Source organism: Patagioenas fasciata, chromosome Z (genome assembly GCF_037038585.1).
Source record: "Patagioenas fasciata isolate bPatFas1 chromosome Z, bPatFas1.hap1, whole genome shotgun sequence".
Classification (NCBI taxonomy): Eukaryota; Metazoa; Chordata; class Aves; order Columbiformes; family Columbidae; genus Patagioenas; species Patagioenas fasciata.
The window spans coordinates 75,422,539-75,444,034 of record NC_092560.1 but is presented as its reverse complement, the minus strand read 5'-3'; the positions used below and the strand labels follow the sequence as shown (position 1 = coordinate 75,444,034).

The following is a 21,496-nucleotide window of genomic DNA, read 5'->3' as shown; positions in this document are numbered from 1 at the left end:
TCATAAATACCTGCTTGATAAAGATTGGCCTAAACTGTGAAGTGTGAAGATTCAGAGCTCTACAAAAATGTTAGTGCTATGTTATTTTTTTGATTAACCTTATAAAAGTCCCACTGCTTGAATCCCACTACATTCTTGGCCTTGGAAATATGCTTCACTCCCAGGCTATGTGAAAGTCTTTCCTTCTATTAGTTCAGAAATGTTCCTGTCTCAGGGTACAGCAGACATCTTTGCAGTCAAATAATGTTAACATCTGGAGTGTAAACATCTTTCATATGAAGACAAAACCAGTGGTTTGGTCTCAGCTGTTCACAACAAATGGACTTAGGTTCCCTGTCTTTGGAAGGTAACCAATCCTAGTACCTCCAATCTTTAGCAGTTTTTTCAACGTGTCTGTGCTATTATTGTTGTCTTTCTGTCAACCAAGAAACTATCTTCTATGGGAGGAAAAAAAAAATTGCTTTTTCAGGAGGGAAAACTTTTGGGAAAGATTGTTTCTTTCCTTTTCTTCAAGTGCTTCAAGGCCATTGTTGGGCAATTACCAGTTTCCAGGGTGCCGTAGCAGGGACCTGTGCTTTTGTTTCCTCCTGAGCTTGCAGGTTGCCATTGCTCCCTGCCCTATCCTTAACTAAGGGGAAAAGAAAGAATCAGTGCTTTGAGTGATGTCATGTTCAAAGAAACTTCTTCTTTCGTCTAAAGGCAACGTTTTAAGCATATGTTTCATAAGTGTGTTCTGGAGCTATCATAATGACAGAATCGTAATGACAGGAACCATTGACAGGGTAGTTTTAAATGCCTTGAAGTATACATTCTCGTCTCTTCCAGGGTTCTATCTCAGCATCCCTGTTCAGGTTGTGGTGATGAACAGCTCCTCAAAACCTGGTATTCAGTGAGGGCAGCTGTCAAACAGCAGGATGTCGCTGCCTTTTCATTAACATTTCAGTCTTTAGACCGCTGCTTGATTTGATCTTCTTGTGGCTTTGAAGCAGATAATAACTAGCACGTTTTCACTGCTGAATCAATTGATAAACTTTACGCTGGGTATTTGAAGTTTCAAGGTCTAATGCAGCTCTGAACCCAAACTACCTTACTGACAACTTTGTCTTCAGGGAAATGAGGCAGGCAGTTTCATTTGGGACAAATGACTTTTATTTTTCCTCCAGTGAAACAAATAAAAAGTTATTTTAGAGAGCTCTTGTGTCAGAGGCCATTAAACCTGAGTGTGAGTTGCACAGTTTATCCCTGCTGTTCCAGATAAACTCTCTCCATTGACTCTTTCCCTTTTCTGTCTTGACTTTTTCCCCTCTTATGTCTTTATTTCATCTCTCTCTGTTATGTTCTTATCCTCCAGTTTACATATCTCCCCAGTTTTGTACTTTCCCAAGAGCCAGGACACTACCGATGTTCTTCCTGCAGGGAGAAGGAACCTGAGTGTGGTAAAGGGAGGAGCAGGACGTGTGCTCGAAGCGTGCTCATTTTCCTTTGGTTAATCCACTCGTGCCTCGTGAAGGAATTGCTTACTTTTACAATTTTATCAGTAATTCAGTACTTCACAGGAAGTTGGAATGAAATAGATAATGAGGATTAAAAAAGAAGAAAGGGTGATGTATACCTCGCAGACATCAAAGCATTTGGCCTATATAGCTGAGCTTGGCTTTATCAGTTTTAATAATTCCCTGCTGGCTCAACCTAAAATTAAAATCTGTTGGTGAATTAAAGAATCGCAGTAAGAAGTATTTAAATTTTTAAGTGGAAGTTTATTTCTCTAGTAGAAGGCAAATAACTCAGTGCTCTGAGCCTTAAGGTAAAGCACACTCTCATAGGCTTTTTTTAGATGCAAGTTGTGCCTATTTTCCCAATTCTGAATTATCTTCATTATTTCAGCAAACAAAACATCCCTGAAAAACATTCCCTTTCTCAATATCCTGTCAGTTAGGTAAGGGCTTTTAAATATTTGAAAGGTACAAACTTCTTTGCTTCTGAGGGCACTTGTGTTTTGTCTTTTCATAGCCACATTTTTCTTTCTAGCTCCTCGTGAGCTGTGGTGAGGACTGTGATGTTGTCCTGCACTTAATTGCTCATGACCTCCATCAGTGATGTCTCATGTCTTATACAAGGCAGCCATGGGAGTACTGGGAGTACTGGGATTTTATGTGGCAGTGCTTGGAAATCTGCACAGGCTGTTCGGCGCTCACGAGCTGTGGCTGGAGGATAGTGCTTGGCCCCCATGAGTGTTTGGCTTGGTGATGTCTGATGTTGATGAGCAAAGACCAAGGAGGGAAGAAGAGTGAACAACGAAGGCAGCGATGGTGACATTACATTGATGCACTTTGTGGTAGGGTCTTTGGGAAAAGTAAGGCATGTGAAAGCCTGGGAGGCTGTCTTAATGAACGCTTCAGGTGCTAACAGAGAGTTAATGTAAATGAGAAAGTATTGTCTGATGGATGCTTAATATTTTTTTTAAACTACTGCTGTAAGAGAGACCCCTGGCAAAGTCTTTTTTGTCTTATGTGCAGAGCTTTGAAGATGCAAAGTGCCGCACAAATCCTGGATTGCATTTTTATTCTCTCAGTTGGGCAGTCTTCATCCTTATGTGGATGAATTTGATACGGAGCTTCGCCTCTGAGCTCAAGTGCTATAATTGGTGTGTTCAGCAGCAATCATCTCTGGTGCAGCAGAACTCAGGGCCCTCGGTTGGGTAGGAGCCCTGTCGTCCTGGCAAGGTGCAAACATATAATGAGAAACTTGGGGTCAGACTCTTACAATCATTCAAAGCTACAGCACTTCTGAAAATCTGACCTGTGATCCCTGACCCTGGAGCAAGAGAAAGAGCAAAAAGACGGAGGGTTTTCTGGGGGATACGAGTGACCAAAGAGGAACGCCAGCCTCACAGGAGGTCTGAAAGGAGGTCGGTGGCCTGATTTCTGTGCTGTGGCTGCACATGGAAAGAGCAGGGGGCTTACTGTTCACCAGTGGTGCTGCTCAGACAAAGTACTGAGAGCCGTGGCAGTAACCTACCTGTATGCACAGCCTGTGCTTACATCCATCAAACAAGGGAGCTGGTGGCCTGGTTGTCATTGTCTGACGCTTCAGCGGGGTTCTGGGATGGAGCTGTGAGATCAGGGGGTAGAAGGTGGCATGGAAAATATCCCGTGCAGCGAGGGCAGCTCTGGTGACATAGTGATGCTTGTGGAGGAAGCGGTGAATAAAAGTTGATATTGGTGTAGGTAAGAGATTGGAGGGGAAGTACCATTCACAGCAAGGCTGGCTCACGAGGAGGTAGGAGGTATTTGAGCAGATGGGACGGTAGTGGCATTTCCACAGCTAAGTCATATAGGCCTCTTCAAAAGCGCACCCCACACTGCGAAAAGACTGTTTTGAAATACGCAGTGAGCTGTCCTTGAGCAAAACCAGGAAATGTGCACAGCTCCCATACACTGCCTTTGGTGCTAAAGGCAGAGAAGCAGCATTTGGGAAGGAGGTGGGTGCTTGTGTTGGGTGCATGAAGAAGTGAGACAGGATGAAGGGAGCATTTGTGAAAGGGAGGATGTGAACGGGGACCAACTGGCCAGGAAGGTTTTCTTAGCAGCAGCGCGTTGGATGCCCCCGAGGCAGCTTGTGGGGCAAATGAAATGGTGCCTGTAATTCAGGCAGTTCTTGCAGGATGAGTGACTGCTGCTGCTCGCTCCCAGGAGAGAAGTGTCAGTACAACGTGAGTGGATCTGATTCTGTGCACAGCACTTCTGCAGTCATTCTTTTATGTAACAATGTGACTTTTATTTTTGGGAAATGCGAGATCAACGGGTGTTCAATCCCCCACACTCCTAGCAGAACCGGTGCGAGTCCTCCTTGGAAACTGGATGCAATTCATTTCAGCGAGGGCATCGCTGAATCCTATGGGTTAGCTGAGGAGTGAGCCGAGTGATATAAAAATAAACACCTATATCAGAGCTGAGCGAAGAATCTTCCTGGAGCTGGTTAATTATGTTGAGTCCTGGGCTTTTTTCCCTAGCCTCCCTGCTCCGCAGTCCTGCAGGATGCCAGGAGTCAGGCACAGCGCTTTTCCAGCACGGATCAGCACGCTGCGCTGCGCTGCCTGCTCTCCCCGTGCCGAAGGAGTGCGTTTTGCCTTTAGTCAGATTGGCTCCATCCGTTCGTATTTCCTCCTGAATGGATAATAAAGTGGGGAATCATTTCGAGGCGAGGAGTGTTGGTGCGCGAGCGGAGCGGGGAGGCTGCGTGTGTGAGGAGCTAGGCAGTGAGCAGCTGACGAGGAGGAGTAAAGTAGCAGTAGCTGCACAGCTTTCTCTCTGCCTCTGAAGTACAATATTTTCTGTTGAGTCACAACTGAAGAGAAGGACAAAGTTTTAACTGTACTTGGTACTGCCTGACAAAGGGAAAAGATGCGCTGTGCTGGTGAACTGAAGAATTTCTCTTGAGGGATACTCCTGGAAGCCGACAGGATTTCTGCAGTTTTGGCTTTTACATTCGTTGGCTTCTGCTGCTTTTTGGATTTTTAGTAGCTATTTGCATTTTTTTTTTCCCCTTCAAAACATGCGTTCAGCTTTACGTGATTTCTTATCCTAGTGCTGCCGTGGAACGGAATACTCTCGGTGCCTTTAACGTTTCTTCCCCCAGTACCTGCGATGGGACACCAACAATATGTTGATAATCTCCATAGTGAAAGTTCATTATGTGGTGAACCTTTAACAAGATTAGGAATCCTTCAGGACTTCTCTTTTCTATGAGAACAAGCTGTTGTATTCTGTAGTTTTCTATTCTATAAATTTCCTTTACATTTTAACCTTTTATTTTACTTTGAAGCAACGAGGTAAGTGAATGATTGGAACAAATGAAGTGGCTGGGTATAAACTGCAAGCAGGCAGCAAACGAAGATAATTTTTCTTTATTTTTAGAGTGGACTCTGTGTGTGTGTTTACTTCAGCAATACAGTAGCTCCATTGGAAGATGACTGGATTTAAACACGTGCTTTGAAAAGACAATTTGCTCTTAGCATGTTCATTTATATGCTCTGTTTCTTAGTTTTTATGTTCAACTATTAGGCACTAATTGTAGGTGTCTTAATAGATGGTATAATTGAGGTTGTGTCTGTTTACTTCTCATACTTCTGTGTTAGAAGGGTTTGTATCTCAGCTGGAGTTTGACATCAAAATCACTGTGTGAGGAAGAGTTAAAGGGAAAGGGATTTGGGAAGAATTTAAATTTGATCACTTGAAAAACAAATAGCTTGAGCGTAATTAAATGACTGGTTTGATTCTTCCTTAAATGTCACTTAAAACAGGCTTGCTTTTAACCCAGAGTATTTGTCATTGGCCTGATCTCCTGTGCTGAGAAGCTTGTGAGCTGATGAGCTGAGATGGAATGACTGGCATGCAGGAGCGATGATGCTGTACAGGCTTGTGAATCAGAGCAGATGGTGTGACTGTTTCAGATATCTTTTCAGTTCCCATTCCTTTTACACGGGCAGCTTTCTTTTGCTAATGGAGCGAGCCTTTGGGGGATAAACAAGACTTCATACAGAATGCTAAGGTCTTCTGCCCTCAAGATGAAAAGGAGAAAGCTTATAGAAGTAAAGCTGCAGTTTTAGCCCGGGAGGATTTTAGTGTTGCAGTTTAGCAGCATGAGCTGGGAAACCCTAATTATTCCTTCAGCTGCCTACATTACCTTCACCCAGCCTGGCTGAACGCTACCCGAGTATCTGCTCTAAAGGAGCACGGGACAGGTCAGAAACAGTGAGCAAGATCATGTAGCACCAGTCTGTTCCACAGCTGTGCTAGAACTGCCCTGGCAACCCAAGCTGGAGCTCCTAACTTGTCACCCTGCGGTGGTGAGTGCTGCCTGTGCCTGCCCTGCCTGAGCATCCCTGGGAGCTGGGGCACTGTTATCTGGAGAAGCAGCTCCAGATCTCCTCAGCAGGTAATCAGAGTTTTGAGAAAATTCCTAGGATGAGTGTTTTCCTGGTGGTTCTGGACAGAAATGCAGCACTTGCAGAGTTCACACTTTTGCTTCAGCTCTGGGTTGTAAATTGGATTATGAGGAAAGGTACAGCATGTTCTGTTTCTGTTAGTCAGGGCGGAGCTGTTAGCATCCATCAGCATTTTCATTATGGTGCACGTAAACCCTATTTAAACCAGAAGTACTGAGCTCGTACCAGCGGTGCTGGCTGTCTACTCTCTGGTTAAAGGCAGCTGAACAATCAGAAACCTTTCCCCAAAGGCTAGCTGGCACTTCTACAGTTCCGGTCCCAAGCCCAGCCAGTTTACCAGCGTGGTCCAATGTTTGTGTTTCAGTTCTTGGTGCTGTTTCTTTTAAACAAAAATTGGTTCTTTCTCCTGGCTCATCTGTTCAATATAACACCTGATTCTTAGGATCGTGATGGGGAAAAGTCTTTTCTAAGGTACAGCTAGTGCTTCAGGTTGTTGTAGGTAAACCATTTACTGATAGATTCAGATGTGTACAGTATCCCCATGCTCTGGAAATAAGGGGGCTACTGAATGTAATTGCTTCTCTGTTTGCTTTTAAGCTGGTGATAGCTACTGCTCTGGTTTTGTAGTTGCTGCCAAGGAGTGAAGTAACTTTATGTAAGAACAGTCCATTATCCTTTTTACCTATTTCCCAGCACAGAGAGGTCTCAGGGCTAGGTAGGTGCCTTAGACTTAGCTTGCTGCAGGCTAGTCTCAAGCCCTGCATTTCTCTGTTTGGCAGCTTCCAGCCTGTGCCTCCCTCCGCACTCGGGGACAACCCCAGTTTCTTTGACTCTGCCTCTGGATGCCGCCTTTGCCTGGCTGCCAGGTGATACCAGTGCTCGTTTGTTACTGCCACCAGTGCATTGCTGTGCCAGCCACGGCTGCTTTTGGCTTTGCAGAAGCTGTGTGAAAGGATGTGGCTGCAGGGGGAATGAGCGCATCTCAAGGAATAGCAGTGCTCCCAACATCTCAATCCCTCCCCATCTATGCGTACAGAAGTGATAGTGTGTGGATGACTGACATCAGTCCCATTTTACATGAAGCCGAGACATTCGGCAATCTTTGTGGTGTCCCCTGTGTTTGCTAGGGGGTATTATGGAGTTAAAGCAGTGTGTGCTGTTCCCTTGCTATACTACATAGCAATACTTTTTAATTAGATGAATTTAATTACATACTGGTTTGTAACAGAATTTCTTACACTCCTGAATGCACTTGCAACACTTTAATGGGTGTATTATCATCATACTTAGTGATTTTTACTGTTCCTTCACTTTGTAGCTACACTGATAACTTGCTGGTACAGCAAAATATTATCCAGAGGTGTTTTTTGCCTCAGCTGAATGGCCTTGTATAAAGGGTAAGAAATAACTGCGATGTGGGAGGTGCAGAACCGTGTAATTCGTTCAGCCAATATGCAGTGTTCCCCAGAGCAGTTTCCACTGTGAGGGTGACTGACTGGCCAAACCTGACCTTTTGTCACATCTACCTTTGGAAACCTTTCAAGTATGTTTTTTCTAAAATGTGACAGGCAGGAGGGCAAGCTCTCGTTGAAGTATTCTGACATAGTTTTTGTTTAGCTTTATTGACACAAACCTGTAGGTACAGATGAAACCTGGAAAACATCATTGGAAGTGCTTAAAAATTACAGAAAGTTCTACAAGCAGGGCTACGATTTGGTTTCACAGTTCACACAGTAATTCCTGAACAAGAACCTACGTTGAGGCTTGGCTGCAAAGGGATTGTGAAAAGGTTACCAAGGGTCTGGGGAATATCTTAAAATTAAAACAATGTGAGCAAAGAAACTGATTTCGATCCTGTTATAACTACTGTATTTTCCATAGCGTGGATTGATTTCCTCTTTAAGCCACTGTGAAGTACCATGTGGCTCTTATGCACCTTTTGGCAGAAATGTCCTGAGGTGAACGCATTTTTCGAGGGTATGTTTTGTTCTCCAGTCCCGCTGCTCTTCACCCAGGATTGCTCAGCTCAGTACCACCTTGTTCCGATCATTCACGCCTGGACTCAAAAATTAGTGTTTTTGTTAATTATCGGGAGAAGGTTTGAAAAGACACACGTTCTCAGAAGCAAGCAATAGTGCCATGTTTAGGTATGATCCAACCCCAAATTAAATCTAATTATGTTAATTAGAAAATTGCATGCTCACCTCCAGAAGTGATAACATCAGCAAAGCCGGCGGTAACCTTTCATATTTCTGTCAAGCCTTGTTGTTAGGATTCTTTCAGCAATTAATGTGTTTAAAAATGTTATAATATTCCCAGGAAGAGTCGGTGTTTCAGCATGCAGAGTGCTGGGGCGATGTTGCTATGGCAGCCTTAGCTATGATTTCTTTCTCTTTTTAATGCCAAAATATTTTTTTCTCTCCTCTGAATATCCTGCATTTTAGTTATTGCTATTCTTACTGTTTAAATGACTCTTTATAAAAGTGGCAGGACCATATATCAGTCATTTTATTGCTTTTCCTATTGTAATTGTTAATACCAGTAATGCATTACCACTTTGTGTGGAAGATACTGTAAATGTAACCTAATCCAAAAGTTTCCACTCAGTGCCATGAGTTGATAACCAGAGAGGCTGCTGTGAAATGTTTTTGATCATCGTTAATTGGGGTTTTTCTACCTATTTGCTGGTACCTCTGAACCTCACGTTTGCCCTGGGGTTCCAGCACCCTCTGAACATGATGGTGTGGGGTAAAGGTGTCTCAGTATTTCTCCGGGTGTGAGGAAAAGCAGATAGTTGGTAAAAGGGTAAACCAACCTCACGTGGGTCACAACATTCCCAGGCAGCGCTGCAGGCTCGGGGAAGAGTGGCTGGAAAGTGCCTGGGGGAAAGGGCCTGGGAGTGTTGGTGACAGTGGCTGAACATGAGCCAGCAGTGGCACAGGTGGCCAAAAAGGCCAACAGCATCCTGGCTTGTGTGAGAACCAGTGTGGCCAGCAGGACCAGGGCAGTGATCAATCCCCTGTGCTGCGCACTGATGAGGCTGCACCTCAAATCCTGTGTTCAGTGTTGGGTCCCTCACTACAGGAGAGACATTGAGGTGCTAGACAAGTTCAGAGAAGGGAACAGAGCTGGTGAGGGGTCTGGAGCACAAGTCTGATGAGGAGCAGCTGAGGGAACTGGGGCTGTTCAGCCTGGAGAAAAGGAGGCTGAGGGGAGACCTTATCACTGTCTGCAACTACCTGAAAGGAGGCTGTAGCATGGAGGGGGTTGGTCTCTTCTGCCCATTAGCAAGTGATAGGATGAGAGGAAATGGCCTCAAGTTGTGCCAGGGGAGGTCATCTTAATATCCTAATTGGATATGGAAAAATTCTTCACAGAAAGTGTTGTCAAGCACTGGAACAGGCTAAAAGATATGTAGATGAGGTTCTTAGGGACATGGGTTAATGCTAAAGTTAGGTTAGGTTATGGCTGGCCTTGATGATCCTGAGGGTCTCTTCCAACTGAAATGATTCTATGATTCTACTCTACGATTTCTTTTAGCAGAGGTTTGATGGACAGAGGGTTGCGCTCTCCCGCCTGGTTCTTGTCTGCAGCCAGCTCAGTGCTGAGTGGGGCTGGAGGCACCACAAAGCTGCTGTTGCTCTGAACCACCTTTGTCCAGTGACTCACACAAGTGAAGATGCTGCTCAGAGCGGGTTGCAGCTGTCTCTCCTCTGTCTGCTGAGAGCCTGACCTTCCCCAGGGTGCTGTAAGTGTAAGGTATGACTGATCACCAGTTGATGAGTAGAGATCTTATAATTGCATTATATTCCTTCATGGGATTTCTCTTTTTTTTTTTTTTTCCCTCCCTTATCGATGCTGGCATGCAATGCTTTTGCTCTTGTCGTCATTACAAATCTGCATGTCAGGAGGAAAAGTAACTGTTATCCATGTATTACAAGGATATTTCAGGAGTGTGCCTGATGACAAGGTAACAAGCTGTGCAGTGTTTGTGGTAGTTCACCTATTTCCCCTGTTTAAAATCTTAATATGTCAGTATTGTCCTCATGGGGATAGCAAAACAACCCAAACATCCCCAGGGAAAGCCAATGATGTCTTCCTTCTGCTTTGCTTGAGCCTGGCTTCATTTTGGGAAGTGAGGGGATGTAGAAATGGTGGTCCCTGCGCGTGCTGCTCTCCAGTCTGCACACCCAGAGATAGCTGTGCTGAACTGAGCACGGAGCTCTCCTGGAGAGAAACGCCTGCTAAAAAGGCAGTCAGAACAAAGCTTGTGTAGTCAGTGAGGGCTTGCGGTATCTGGCAGGATACCAGGATGCAAATACTCTTTCTTTATAGACTTGATTTCTTGCTATGTGTTAGTGTGACTCCTGGAGTGATTCTGAAAGAGAAGACGACTTCAGTAAGGATTTACATCCAGATTAGAATTTTTTCTGCCCCCCGCCCCGCTGGGCGTGCATTAACTTTCATTATCACTTTGCCTGTCTGTGCTATGAAGAAGCATGACCCTAACCCAGGCAACATGAGAGGGATCTTTACAAGGGCCAAGTGCCTGCAGAGCACAGGTTCTGGAGCAGTGGAAGGGAACGGGAGCGCGCACACAACCCAGGGTGGGGAGGAGGAGCGCGGGGCCCTGGCAGGAGGTGCTGAGGCACCGTGGGGCCAGCCCACAGCGTGAAGAGGGCAGACAGCCAGAGCTCCAGGTCTGAGCGTGGGTCTGGGGTGGCAGAAGGCAAGGAATAGAGGGAGGCAGACAGAGAGAGAGGTGCAGAGAGGGTGATGCTCTTACCTGCCTCCCGGCAGTCTGGTAAGTGGGCAGCGTTTAGCTCTTTGGTGGAGATCTCCGTTCGCTTCTACTCACGGTAGGGAGAGGTAGAGAGGCTTCCCCCTGAGCCGGAGCTGCCGTCCTCGTGTTCTGCTGGGGTCTTGTCCCCAGCCTGGGAGGAAACAGTTTGTCCCTTTTGGGGCAAACTGGAAAGGTGTCACTGGTATTTGGAATCAAACATGTATTTTTTTGAATCTCGAATGAAATAAGCATATGTGTGTATCTATAATATAAACACATTCATATAACCACAAACATTATATATATAAATAATGGAATGATGGAATTTTAGTGTTTGCCCTGAGCTGCCTGCTTTGGAATGGCTGCAGACCTGCAAGTGAGAGTTCAGCAGGAAAACGCGTTCTCCATAACAAACTGCTGTGATCAAGTTTTGCATCAGACAAAGGAAACGAGAGCGAACTCTGGCATACATTGATTTCTTTTTTCGAGCTAAAATGATCATTAAGCCCCTCTGGTGCCCGAAAAGCTGTGTTCAGAAGGGAGTGTGGTGAACACTGAGCTTTCTGAGGGAATCCTTGCGCAAGCACGTGCAGGGTTTTCTCCTAGCGCTTGGGGTTCGATATGCTGGAAAATATTTGAAATGAGCATCTCTGTTTGCTGCCCTCAAGCAACACATGTAGGGAGCCACAGCTTCTTGGCTGTTGTTGAATTCAGCCGCTTGCTCTCTGATGGACTGCCTCTTAATATTGATACTGAAGTGTTTTTCTGGTGTTAAACACCAGTTAGCCACTGAAGTGAAAGGTAAACTGTGTAAGTGATAGAAGAAGAGAGCCTGAGCTCACATTTCTGAGGTCGACACTGTTCCATGAGGGAGTAGTTAGGTAGGAAAGACATTAAAAAGAAAACCTGATCTTAATGGACCAATGGCCTGAAAATTCTATAGAATTAAAACTTGTTTTCTTTAAGAAGCTGAAATGAAACCAAAAACTCTCACTAACAGAACAGTGTTGGTGGTAGTGTAAATGGCAGTCAGGAGGAGCTGGAGGGTGTATTAGGGAGGGTTTCTGCACTGCAGCAGCTTGGGATTAGTGCAGGTGTGGAAACTTCGAATCAATGCTTTGAGAAGGGGAATCACTGATGTCTGACAGAGGCATTGGGTGAAAGCTTCTGTGGGCTCTGGAGCTGGTCCTTGGGCAGTAAAATTGAGTGGAGTGAGTTTGCTGCGCTTTAGATAAGGCCTCAATCCAGTGCAAACAGACCTACTGTAGCGTTCAGGTCTCTGCTTAGCATGAGAGTGTGAAATGTTTGCAGTCAGCACCTGGTCCAGCACTTTCCACTGGGAGACATGTCCTGCTGGGACAATATGCAACCCTCTCTGCAGAAGACTTCAGGGTTGCAAAGACCATGTTAGGAGAGCCAAGGTTACCAGACCTCAGAGAAGGTGGGAAGGAAAGCAGCAGCACGAAACATCTTGGTATAAACTATAACACATTAGCCTTAAAACAGTAAAACCAAAAGCAAGGTTAGAAACCCTCATTCTGTTCCTTTTAACATGGCAGGAAACCTTCTGACATAAAACTGGATGCACCTGGAAAAGTTTAAGTTAGTCTGAAAGTTGCATGTGATGATTATATGAGTGCACTGTGGAGCTTAATTTTTATTTTATTTAGAACTAATCATAAAAATGAAAACGGTTACTATAGGTCTTAAATCAAACAAGAACATGAGAAAAAAAATGTGCTTCAGCAGCAGGTCCAAGCTGAGTTGTCAAAGCCATGGGGATTCTGCAGTTACCTTGGCTCAGAAGAACCTCTGTATGGGTCTCTGTCTGCCTTACTCCGGAGGAAAAATCTGATTGTGTGTTGCTTAGAAAGTACAGCAGTGAAGACACAGGACAGTTTTGAGTAGTTAACATAGTACTTTTTTTATTTTTATTTTTCTCTTTACAGAGGGGATATAAATTGGGAAAATGATCCACTGCAAAATCTTGAGGGTTGGAGTAGAAGTGATGTGCAGAATCTTCATGTTGTCAGCTCAGCCTGTTCGTGCATATGCTGAGTGTGGCATATTTAACTGCAGGTTAGCTTGGGAGCTTGTAAGCTTTGAGGCTTTTTGTGGTTTTTTTTTTTTTTTTTTTTTTTGTTGTTTTTAGTGTTTGGTAGCAAAATATTAAGATAAGAAACTAAAATAGCACAAAGGTTTTACACTTAAAATCTGTCATCCAGTCTTCCTGCTACTTTACATCGCTCTGTGCAATTCTTGTGGGATAGCTGGTACTGCGCCAAGTTAAACTTGATTTCTGCTTTGGTTTGAGGCAAGAAAGGATGAAGACTGTGTACTTGAAAAGAAAGGAAATGTACAGGAATTGATTCCCTAATAATTGTAAGAATTTTGTTCTCAGGGGGGTAATTAAATTGTACCATGCACCTTTGCCAGGAGCTCATCTTTGAGTAATTTGCAAACCTGGTAGAAAAAGGAAATGACCACAGAATTTATCCTTTTTTTTAAACAAACAAACAAACAACTTTCTTGGATAGAAGAAGGAGAAAATAACAGTTATTTTGACAAAGAGGGACCTGATCTGGGGAGGTGGCCAAAACCAAGATAAACTCTGTACACTTTAAATAGCACATCCTCTTTCTGTCTGCTGTTGTGTGGATGCTATTTCTTTTATTCTGCTGCTTAAGTTACTTTGGCTATTTCTGTCTGAACCAAACTGTAATGTTTTTTCCCCTCTTTTGGTAGCTGCTTCGTGACAGAATAAAAGCTGGATGTGAGTTGTGCATTGGGAAGTGATTGATGTGTGCTTGTGCAGCTTGTAGCACTATGAGAAACACGGGTGCAGCTGCCGATGATGTTTGCTAGAAGTAGATTGAAAAGGCAAGAAAATGAAATTGCACTTCTGCACACAAAACCTGTTGTAAAACCGTGGGGCAGGAAGCAATTCCGGAAGCAAAAACTCCATTTGTTTCTGCGGGACAAAATGAAGAGGCTTCTTCAAGGCCAGGTAGATGAGAATCCAAACCACTCTCATCACTGCCAGCTGTCCCCGGTGGAGATCGAGCCGGACATGTTTGTTTGCGGGATGAAGAGGAACTCTGTGAGCACTGAATTTTCCACTGCTGGAGGGGACTTCCATCAGGATGAAGGACGTGACTCCAAGGGAGTGAGTGAGGTGTGTGTTGGTGAGGTGGAACTGAACTGGGATGGCTATGTAAAAATACCATGCTCTGTTCAGCAGAACAAGGTGAATGTGCAGGGCAGTTCTTCTGATGGCGTGACGCAGAGCTCTGCTGAGAGAAAGGGCAGAGTGTCCGAGGGGCAGGACCTTTCTTCCCTGAACGTTACCATGAGCTGGAGGGAGGCAGCTGAAAGGCAAGGGTGCTTTCCGCAGGAAAAACCCGCTGCGTACAAGAGTCGCAGACGGCAATCGAGAGATCGCTCGGCTGATGTGGTGGATTACATCGTCAAAGAGCTCCAGGGAATAAGTCGCATCCAGACAGAGATCGCAGAGCTCCGGCAGCACCTCACCTTGATTAAAGGCTCTGTGGATGAAGTCTCCAGCTGTGTGGATACGGTCTTGAGTGAGATAGAAGGCTTGCAAGGTGGTTCTGCTGGCAAAACCCAGGGTACACATGCTCGAGAACCCAGTAGGGAGGTACACAAGGAAGAACCAGTATTATATTTTTATGGCATCCCAGAAGAAGATGGCGAAAACACACTAGAGCTTATCTGCAACTTCTTGTCTGAATATCACTGTTTCAATGGTATCCAGTGCAGTAAGTATATAAAAGATGCTTATAGATCAGATATTGGTACAGGCAAGCCACTAACACCACGACCAGCAGTTGTTAAACTTGTCAGTTGTGAACAGAGAGACTTTATTTTGCAGAAGTCTGTCCTTCTGCAAAGCTCAGGGGTCTGGATTGCTACCAGTGAAGAGCAAAAGCGGCAGAATAGCCAGAGGGGCCGCAAAGTGGATTCAGTCTCTTTGCAGTCTGGGTTCAAGAAAAATCATCGCAACTCGGTGAATCCCGATGCAGCTCAGCGAACTGATGCAGTTGGTCACCCTCAAACTGACTCATTCCAGGCTAAGTGTAAAAGCATGAGCAGGAAAACACAGTGTGTAGGGGATAAATTTGATTCTGTGCAGAAGTCAACCTTGACTAAGAAAAGCGACTCGATACCTGGAACTGGGAAGGAAGCGCAAACAATAAGCTGCAGTGAGCAGCATTCAAATGAGAATGACATGCACCAGGCCCCTCGTGAACCTCTACAAAATGCGCAGGTGACCAGTTTATCCAGATCAGGTGATGGAAATTACCGCTGCTCCTCTGACTCCTTGGGCCCTGCAAGCCATATGTGTGCTTCAAGCAATGGTGGTGAGCACAGGCTTGACACCGAAAGCGTCACTGAGAATGGTTCTTCCCTTCTTGATAAAGTCGAGGGCATAACTACAGCAGAAATTGAAATAGACTGTGATACCTCATGCAAACTTACCAGTGCGGAGAAAGTTGATATTCAAAGAGAAGATGTTTCTAGTGGAGTGACAACAATTAGCTATGATCATACAACGGACGAAATGGCTGATAGTAGTGACAGCTTGAAAGATATGATCCAAATGGACCTGAATGATCAAGATCCAACTGATCAGGTCTTTAGGGACGTCCTGGAAAATTCCCAGTATTTCCTTGACCATTCCCAGGATAACATTGATCTTGTAGACATGAAGTTTTACACAAATAAGCTTGGGAAAGCTATTCATCACTTCAGGTCTGCTCTGCAGGTGGTGTTTCACAAACTGGAGACAAGCGATTCTGAAATCCTTTTGGAAAATGATAGTGGATTGCAGATGGACGATGACAATACGCTTATGCTGACCAGTTCAGGTATGTGTGGCAGCTCTGACAACTTTGCAGAAACCCCTCCTAGTCAGTCCTCCGAGAGCCAGGCAAACACAACTGCCAACAGTGAAACGTCTGCTCAAATGCAGTTTGTTCCTTCCAGCCTTTCCTCTGTTCTGCATGAGCCTCCTGTTTCCAGTTTGATGCCATCATCGGACTGTGAAATCCCCGCTGGGCAGCGCTCCCTCCCTGAGGAGCCTGGACGAGACGTGACCTCTCTGCCCGAGCAAGCAAAGGAGTGCAGACCCATGAGCCTTGACAAGGTGTGCGCAGAGACCATCTACCTGAACAAATGCATCAACAATTTCAAAAACGTGCTGAGGGAAAAGAGACAAATGCGTAGGAGACTCTTAAAAGAATTAGCGCAGGAAGGAAACTGGATTTCTGCGGAGGAAACAAATTCAGGTAAACAAACAAATGTTTTAAAGAACATGTCAAAATGTGATATTTGTGCAGACGGTAACCAACGCGTCATTCCGTGGGTGCACAGTTTATTAGAAGTTGTGAGCAAATAGTGACAAAGGCAAATACATATGCTGTGCAAGAGTACTGACCAAAATAAGTCCTAAAATTTATTGTGTAACACACTGAAATGCAAGTTAACAAGATTCACCTCTTTTTATTTTTTCGTCTTTTTTTGAGAGAGGGAGATTTGCAGTGCATCTTCAAAATAGCAGGTGTTAGGGTTTTTCGTCATAATTCGTGACTTGGTTTCTTGTTAAATATAATAGCTTTGACATGTGATTACCAAGTGTGCGGTTGAGCTATAAGTAGCCAGATTTACAGTTTCAGGAGTTGAGTGGATCCAGACTTCAAGTGGCTCCATCACGAAGTGGGAGTTCTCAGTGTTTAATCACTGCTAGATGTTATCCCAGTAGAGACCTTTAAAAATAAAAGTAAAAAAGCTGAGACCTGTGTTTTGATGTTGTTTCTATAACTTGTCCATGAGATGAGAAATTTCCATTTCTGTGGAGCTACATCCCTTATTGCCAGCACAGATAACAAAGTGCTTGACCACAGCAGATGTGGAGAAGTGCTGGTTAAGCCATTCCTGAAGATGTGGGAGGTAGAAATGACTGACATATTTGGATGGGCATGTTTTGAATAGGCCGTGGTTTGGTGAAATAAAACCTAACCTTGAAATATAGGTCCATCTGTCCCCTCCCTCTCTAGGCAGGGAGAAAACTTTCTCAGTGTCATCTCTGTCCAAATCACTATACAGTTAAGGGAAGAGGCTTGACAATTTAAAGAGAGTTAGGTATTGGAGCTACAGTGTTAAGTCTTCACATCCTTGTTCTAAGCCTTCCTGTACCCACTATTTTGTTCACTTCTTGCAGTCATAAAACCTAGTCAGAACAATCAGAGTGCTCTTTTTTTCACATTGAAAGAGTTGTCTTGCTCCAAATGTCTTTTCCAGTGACTGTGAAGAAACAATCTGTCAATCTGTATTTGACTTCTGCACCAGTGACCTTCTCAGTTTTGCAGATCATAAAGCTTTTAATCAGCTCTTCGCTTTCCTGTGTTGTAGCTCCTTAGTGTAGACTCGATTGAAACAATAGGTTTTTAATCAGTGAAACACTAGGATTTGTTAGCAAGCTTAGCACAGATACATGCATATTTTTGTCTTTTAAGGGAATGTTTAGATTACTAACGTGCAGATAGTACAGATGAAATTGTTTTTAATTCAGAAATATATTTTTGGTATTTTTTTCTTTTCTTTTTTTTTTTTTGATAGTGTTTGTGTAGTGCTCAAGTCCTGGACATGTGTCCTAATTTTAGGACTTGAGGGAGCAGACAGTGGTTTGGATTAGCCACAGTGCAACAAAAGTACTGAAAACTGCTTCTGAAAGTGGGAGGAAGCTGCTCATCTCAGCAGAATTTGAGTAGGACAGACATGTCCACAAGCGAGAAATAGCCAAAAGAGTCAGGAGGAGGAAGATCACAGCTGGACTTTGGTGCCTTAGATCCAGCTCCAGTATGAACTGGCATCCCTGAACATCATCTAGTGATGGGACAAAGAGCTGACTTTGTGTGATGCTTGCCCAAAGGCGTGTCTGTACGGCAGACAGGACAACCGAGGTTACAACAATAAGCACGGGGTGAAATCACGGTGTAGGAAATGTGCTCTGAGAGACAGGAGGTGTCTCAAGGAATCAAGGGTAGTGCAAAGGGATGAGAAGTAGGAGAGAACTTGGAAGAAACCCTGGAGGGACCATGTAGGGGCACTGGGCAGAGGTGACCTGTCTGGGGTGGAGGTCGAGGGACACAATCAAAGCAGCAGCACTCGCAGAGAACAGAGCAAGTGGGCAAGGAAATGGTGGCTGAATAAATACTTGGCAGTAGCCAGAGCGAAAGAAGGGACTGACAGTCTTGCCAAGGGCTGTAGAGCAGGGCAAAATTAATCATATACTCACTCGGTTTGAAATAGGGATGTTTTGGTACTGTACTCAACATAAAGTAAGTTTGAGCCAAGTCCTTATTTTCTTCCTTTGGAAAAAGCATCATACTCAGAATGCATTGAGAGGTTGTTGGTTTGCTTTTTTTTCCCCCCAGCTGCAGATGAGTGTTTATGTCTTACTTGAAAAATATGATTTGTTCTTAATAGGCTTTTAACTTCCTGGGTCAGGTCCACTGAACACCTAGTTCTGCCTGCTGGCTTTTTGGTTCTGAGCCTGAACCAGTGTATTACTCATGCCTGCTTGAAAGTTCAGTTCAAGGTATTTTATTAAATGTGTTTGGCAGCAGCCTGCAGCAAAGGAATGGATGATAACTTTGAAGGTGTTGGTAAATCTGTGTGTTTTGGTGAATCAGAGATGATGCGCTGGCATAAAGGTTTAAATTATTTATAGTTGTACACAGATGCAAATTACTGGAACAATTTAGAACTTGGCAGATGCATGTAAATAATCGTTGTGTTTAATTTGAAGTCAAAAGAGAAAAAAAATAAAATATCCCCATAAAATCTGACCAACCTTTCAGAATTTTAATTTGAGAAAAGCGGGGGGAGCATAAGATGGAGATAGTTTGACTTTATTTTTGTTTAAAATAATCCCTGAAATGGTAGTGATTTTTGTAGATGTAAATCGATTGCTCAGAAGGGTGGAAGAATTCTGTGGTTGGGGTTTAACAACATTATTCAGCATTGGGATGAGCACACCTGCTGTAATGAGACATAATCAGAGGATTTTAAATCTTTGCAGTTGCTCAGAACTTCAACAAACTTTATATTTGGCCTGAATCTGTCCCTAGCAGCTGAAAACTGAAGGGGCTTAAAAAGCAAAGATGTGTATGGAACATAAGCCAAAATAATATTTTTTTTTCTTCGAAAAATGACTCTAATGTAAGATTTATTGCTTTGCACTTGTTTAAAAATAAGTTTGACCTACATTGAGAAGCTCCAGTGCCCTCAGGCCTTAAAATTTGGCAATGCTAGTCTGTGTCAAGGATTTTTTCCATGGCAAATCAACCCCAAACGAGCGAAGTGAATAAGCTTTTGAGAAACGCGTAGTTTGCATATGCTCGCTGGTAGCTTGCTGCAATTGAGCTGTTGCGCTGCCAGGGACTCCATCTGTCCTCAGTGTTTTCCAGCCGGGGGCTAAAGCGGGGCTTTCCCTGCTCGGCACGGCTGAGAGCTCTGGCAGACCTGAGAGGGGACGTGAGTCCAAGTCTCCTGCATCCTCTGCACTCCGATACTTCACAGGCGACGTCAGGGAGGAACCGGGTTCAGATGCAAAGGAGATAAAAGAACCAAGAATGAGGGCAGTCTGGGTCGGCGGGGACACGCTGAAGCAACTCCAGGGATCAAGTCAGGAGAGACTGGTCTTGGGTTTGAAGTGTTTGGGGTGACTGTGAAAAGGAGGAGAAAACCAGAGAACCTGCAGTGGAATTGGGGCTGTCTGGATGGGAAGGTTTTTCTTAATAGGAGGACAGGTAGAAAGATGGTATAGGAAATCACAGTCAGGAGCGTCTTTGCCCAAAAAAGCCTGTTCCTACCTGAGTCTGGGGTGGACCCTGGGCTTTCTCAGCTTCACAGAAGACATCAACGGTGAAGACAAAGGGTGAGTGTCACGAGGATGGAGCCAGGCTCTTCTCGGTGACAACCAATGATGAGACAAGGGACAGTGGGTGCAAACTGGAACACAGGAAGTTCCACTTAAATATGAGAAGAAACTTCTTCTCAGTGAGGGTGACAGAGCCTGGCCCAGGCTGCCCAGGGAGGTTGTGGAGTCTCCTTCTCTGCAGACATTCAAACCCGCCTGGACACCTTCCTGTGGAACCTCAGCTGGGTGTTCCTGCTCCGGCAGGGGGATTGGACTGGATGAGCTTTCGAGGTCCCTTCCAACCCCTGTGTCGAGGGTTTAGATTGCGGGGTGACAATCAAACCCTGGCAGATGTACTGTTAACCTCCTCTCCTCCCCACTTCCCCCTTTTGCCCCTACCTCTCCCCTCTTCCCACTAAGGACAGGTGATCTGGAGGGAAAGAAGGACAGAGAGAAGAGAGTTGGAAAAAATTAAAGATGTTTTACTAATAATACTAATAAGAGTAGAGAAAATGATACAAAATAGACAAAACCAATCTTGAAAGTCTCAGCAGCTGCAGAGCCAGCACCCGCAGTCCTGGATTGGACTCTGCAGCCAGCCAGGGCTGGATTCAGTCTGTCTCTAGGCCTCAGTTTGCAGGGACGACTCGCAAAGTCCTCTCCTAATGTCGGCCGTAAGGAAAAGGGAAAAGGGATGAGATCCTCGTGGTCTCCCACTTTTATATGAAGTATTCATGTGAATGGAATGCTATACACAATTGGTCAGTTTCTTGGCCACTTGTTTCTCGTTGCCCCTCTTGCGAGATGTCCATCCATGCTTATCAATAACTTCGCATTCCATTGCTGTGTTTACCAAAACATGAATCTGGCTCTCCAGGAAAATGCAGCTAATATGAAGGCTTTAGCTGACAGGCAAAATTCACTAAAAGAGAAACTTGGTTTTTAACAAAACCAGGACACCCTCACATTCTGTGATTCTGTGATGGCCTGCTGCTCATGTTATCTCCTCTGTTAGCTCACGGAAAGGCCTGCAGGTGGTCCAGAGGCTTTCCTCCCTGATCAGGATCCACACGGGCATGTCGTAAGGTGGAAAGTAGGCTTTTTATCTTAGCTGCAATTCAGCACTTCATTTGCTAAAGTAATTTGACTTCTCCTTAGTGACTGAGTTAAAATAGCTTTTCTGTTTTCCTGTCTTAGTGATTGCATGTGTGTAATTACACCCATATAGACAGTAACTTCGCAAACTAATTTGGCTTTTAAACCAATTTGAGTGGCCCTTGTTGCCATGAAGATATTCCTTCTCCTCCATCTTTCCTATGCAAATGAATAATATGATTCTTCTATGCATTCTATACTTCTTCATATATTATTTGTTTGGAAGACTTAAAAAGTGTCATGTCTGTACGGGAAGTTTTGAGTATGACTCTCATATAACTTTACTAGCCTTGAAGTTTCCTATCCATAAACATGAGATTTACTGTAGGTGGCTTCTGTATATATATATATTTTTTTTTTTTTTTTTTTTTTCTCAAAGGAGAATTGCCTAGATCTACAAAACCAGAAAATATCTTTCGTGCATTATGGTATTTGCAAAAGCAAAATGTGTTCCGTGGGAGCGACCGGTTTCCTCTGAACGGGCAAAATGTACAGGGGGCGAGGAGGGAAGCGGGGGGAGATGCTTCAGACGCAGGCAGTGGATGCAGTCTGGGGGGACACCAAATCTGTTCCTCTCTGTAATAAATACAGGTTCTCTTTCCAGTGTGGTAAATAGCAGCTCCAATTCTGCATTAAGACTACTTAGAATTCTTGAATTAACAAAGCA

General features: G+C 44.3%; 1 protein-coding gene across 7 annotated transcripts in view; it reads left to right on the top strand.

Annotated features, from left to right (window-relative positions):
- Positions 1-21,496, top strand: part of UNC13B (unc-13 homolog B) — a 222,614-nt gene that overhangs the window by 102,961 nt on the left and 98,157 nt on the right. The window contains exons 1-2 of one of the 7 annotated variants that reach the window (XM_071802613.1): positions 9,509-9,706; positions 13,476-16,039. The exons of the other annotated variants lie outside the window; for them this stretch is intronic. Coding sequence (XP_071658714.1) covers positions 13,582-16,039 — 2,458 coding nt within the window. The 5' untranslated portion in view covers positions 9,509-9,706; positions 13,476-13,581. Of the gene's footprint in view, positions 1-9,508; positions 9,707-13,475; positions 16,040-21,496 lie in introns of those variants that run through there. 7 annotated transcript variants of the gene reach the window in all.